Source organism: Squalius cephalus (assembly GCF_949319135.1).
Source record: "Squalius cephalus genome assembly, chromosome: 17".
In the NCBI taxonomy this organism is placed as follows: domain Eukaryota; kingdom Metazoa; phylum Chordata; class Actinopteri; order Cypriniformes; family Leuciscidae; genus Squalius; species Squalius cephalus.
Window position 1 is genome coordinate 8677761 of NC_137138.1, and position 2769 is coordinate 8680529.

The 2769-nt window shown below is 37.7% G+C and overlaps 1 protein-coding gene across 1 annotated transcript; it reads right to left on the minus strand.

Annotated features, from left to right (window-relative positions):
• Window positions 1-1262: 1262 nt before the first annotated feature.
• LOC307144764 (chemokine XC receptor 1-like) lies at window positions 1263-2117 on the minus strand (the record flags this gene model as incomplete). The annotated part of the gene is made up of 1 exon (XM_079847327.1): window positions 1263-2117. The coding sequence occupies one exon, from the start codon at window positions 2115-2117 to the stop codon at window positions 1263-1265; it is 855 nt and encodes a 284-aa protein (XP_079703453.1).
• Between the last annotated feature and the right edge of the window lie 652 nt (window positions 2118-2769).

Below are 2769 nucleotides of genomic sequence, written 5' to 3' on the forward strand. Positions count from 1 at the left end.
CCTGCAGGCAAAGCGTTTCGATTGACAAAGCGTGCCTGGAATTCGGGCTGGCTACCTCTCATGTCATCTTGAGACCCCGGCCTTGATACGTGTCCAAGGTTCCCACCACTCCTTTCAGGGATCAGGTGGTGAACCTGCAAGCGCTGCCCTCGGAGGAGGCAGACCCAGCCTTGGCACTGCTCTGTCCAGTACATGCCCTTCGTGCTTACGTAGACAGAACGCGGTGTTTCAGGACCTCAGACCAGCTCTTTGTCTGTTACGGTGGGAAGCTGAAGGGAAAGGCTCTCTCCAAGCAGAGGTTGTCTCACTGGATAGTGGACGCCATTGTCTTGGCTTACCAGACGCAGGGCCTGCCATGCCCCCTAGGGGTGAGGAGTGTGGCTTCCTCCTGGGCTCTAGTGCATTGTCTCCTGCTATCAACAATTTATGACCTGTGCATGCTTGCTTATACAGCTGCAAAATGTCAATCCATATGAAGTTCTTTGTACAAAAAATCGTAAATGCATTGGAAAATCATGATACTCAAGAAGTGCTAAAAAATGAAAACAAAAATAAATCTCCAATGTCTTTTTGATTTGACCTAATACAAAATTATATAGAAATAAATGTGCTAATTTATCTGGGAATATATATATACTGTATATAACATGGTACATTAACCTGAATGCCATCTGTTGTTGTTCATTTAATGGACTGTGAAAAACAAACACTCACTGCAGTGATCTATGGCAACATCTGGCCTGGAAACATGAGTGTCATAGATGATTTGCTTTTATTTGAAAAACATACAAATTGCTGATAATACATAAACAGAAATTACTTGAGTTAAGAATATTTTCATATTTCGTGTTTGAATTTTAAACTAAAATGCAAAAAAAGAATTCAGGGTATAGGTAAACTTCTGTAAAGCCTTAGTTATTACCATTATTACTGACCAGGAAAAAAGATACAGTTGATTGAACACACTGACTTTTTGTTATCCCAATACGAAATATGTTATCACATTGTATTGTCACATGAGATCCTGCCATTAAACTGCCTATTGTCAGCTTTCTGTAAAATTTCAACAGCAAAACGATTTTGAAGCACAAGACAAATAAAAAAAAGAAGAAAAAAAGCTACTTCTACAGTAGTGGGCAAAAGTGATTTCCAGAGGGGATGTTTGTTTTTTATAACCCTAAAAGTTCAATTAAACCATCAAAATATGAGTAAAATATTGTATATATTTTAAATATTAAAAGTGCAACCAAACACAAATGGTGTTAGGGATGTTTGAAGAAGGGCAGTTTCCCAACTCGCCAGAGAAAAAGAAGAGCAGGAACAAAACCACTCAACACAATACAATACAAGCTAAACAGGCTTAACACTGTATCTCGCTGTAGCACAATATAGAAGAATCCTGTCATAATAAAAGGCACAGATACAATTAGCATAGGGACGGTCAGTATTAGAATGAGATAAAACGCTCTTCTCTTCATGTGGTTTTCCTCCTCTCTCTCTCTCCCTCTCTCTCCTGGTCCTGACTGCTTCAGAGCTCTGAGAACAGTCACAAGACAAAACAGCTGGATGGAGAGGAAGAGGAGGAATTGCAGGAGTGAAAACCACATAAAACTGAAATGATGTGACACTACAATGAATATGCAGAGCACACAGGATCCAAGACCCGTTATCCAGACCGCAGTGGAGCAGATCACTCTATATCTGAGAGGTTTGAACTTCAGAAAGGTTACAGGATGAACCACTGCCAGGTAACGCTCAACACACATCAGACACTGAAACACCGGACGGATGGTGATGATGTTTCCTGATAGAAACTTTGCTAGAATCAAGAGCCCTTGGGTTTGGAAGATTGGGATCATTCTCAGCATATTGATCAAAGAATACAGAGATAAAATGACCTCACAAACAGAGAGATTGAGGTTGAAGAACTCTGATGCAACTCCACTCCCTGTTCCTGTGACAATGAGCCATATAATATAGGAGTGTGTAGGAAGACCAAACAGGAGACTAAGGCTAAACAAACCAATCTTGAAAAAGTCCAATGGTTCGCCATAATGTTCTGTAAGGTTAGTTGATGGGAACACCTTGCATGTGGGATCCTCAGAAGAGCAGTTCATCACTGTTGGCTACTTCTCAATTTCAGTTAATATCTGTGTGAAAAAGATCAAGTTAACATGACTTAAATCTTAGCAGAATTGAAAGTAAATTAAGTAAATGTAGTTGCTATGCATGTTTTTACATTGTAAAGAAAAAAATATCAAAGTTAAATTAAATAAAATACAGATACAAAATTATGTTTACAAGAAAACACTATTTTAGTCTTTTTACTTTAAGATGTTACCTTTAATTCAGTGTGTTACTTGCACCCCCCTTTATGGTTTTTCACCCCACATATGTTATTGTTCAGTTATTTACTAAATTAATTGCTCACCTAAATGATGAATGACAAGTCACACACTAAAGTGCAATACATAGTTTTAGGGGTCTGTTATAATCAGGACTATTTTGTCTTAGCAAAACAAGACATTTTACAATATATATGTTCACCTGTGTGAAAGAATGTAAATTATTTTAAACATGTTTCACTGCCTATACATTGCATCATCTTGTATCTTTACATAGAATTCAACTTAAAGTGATAACAGATATTTTTGTTTTGTAAAACTGTAATAAAAGAATTATAAGAGGAGATTATTACCTTGAGAAGTAATTCTCAAGCAACCGGGTCCCATTTAATAAAAACACAGACAGCATGTACTACAGTAAATG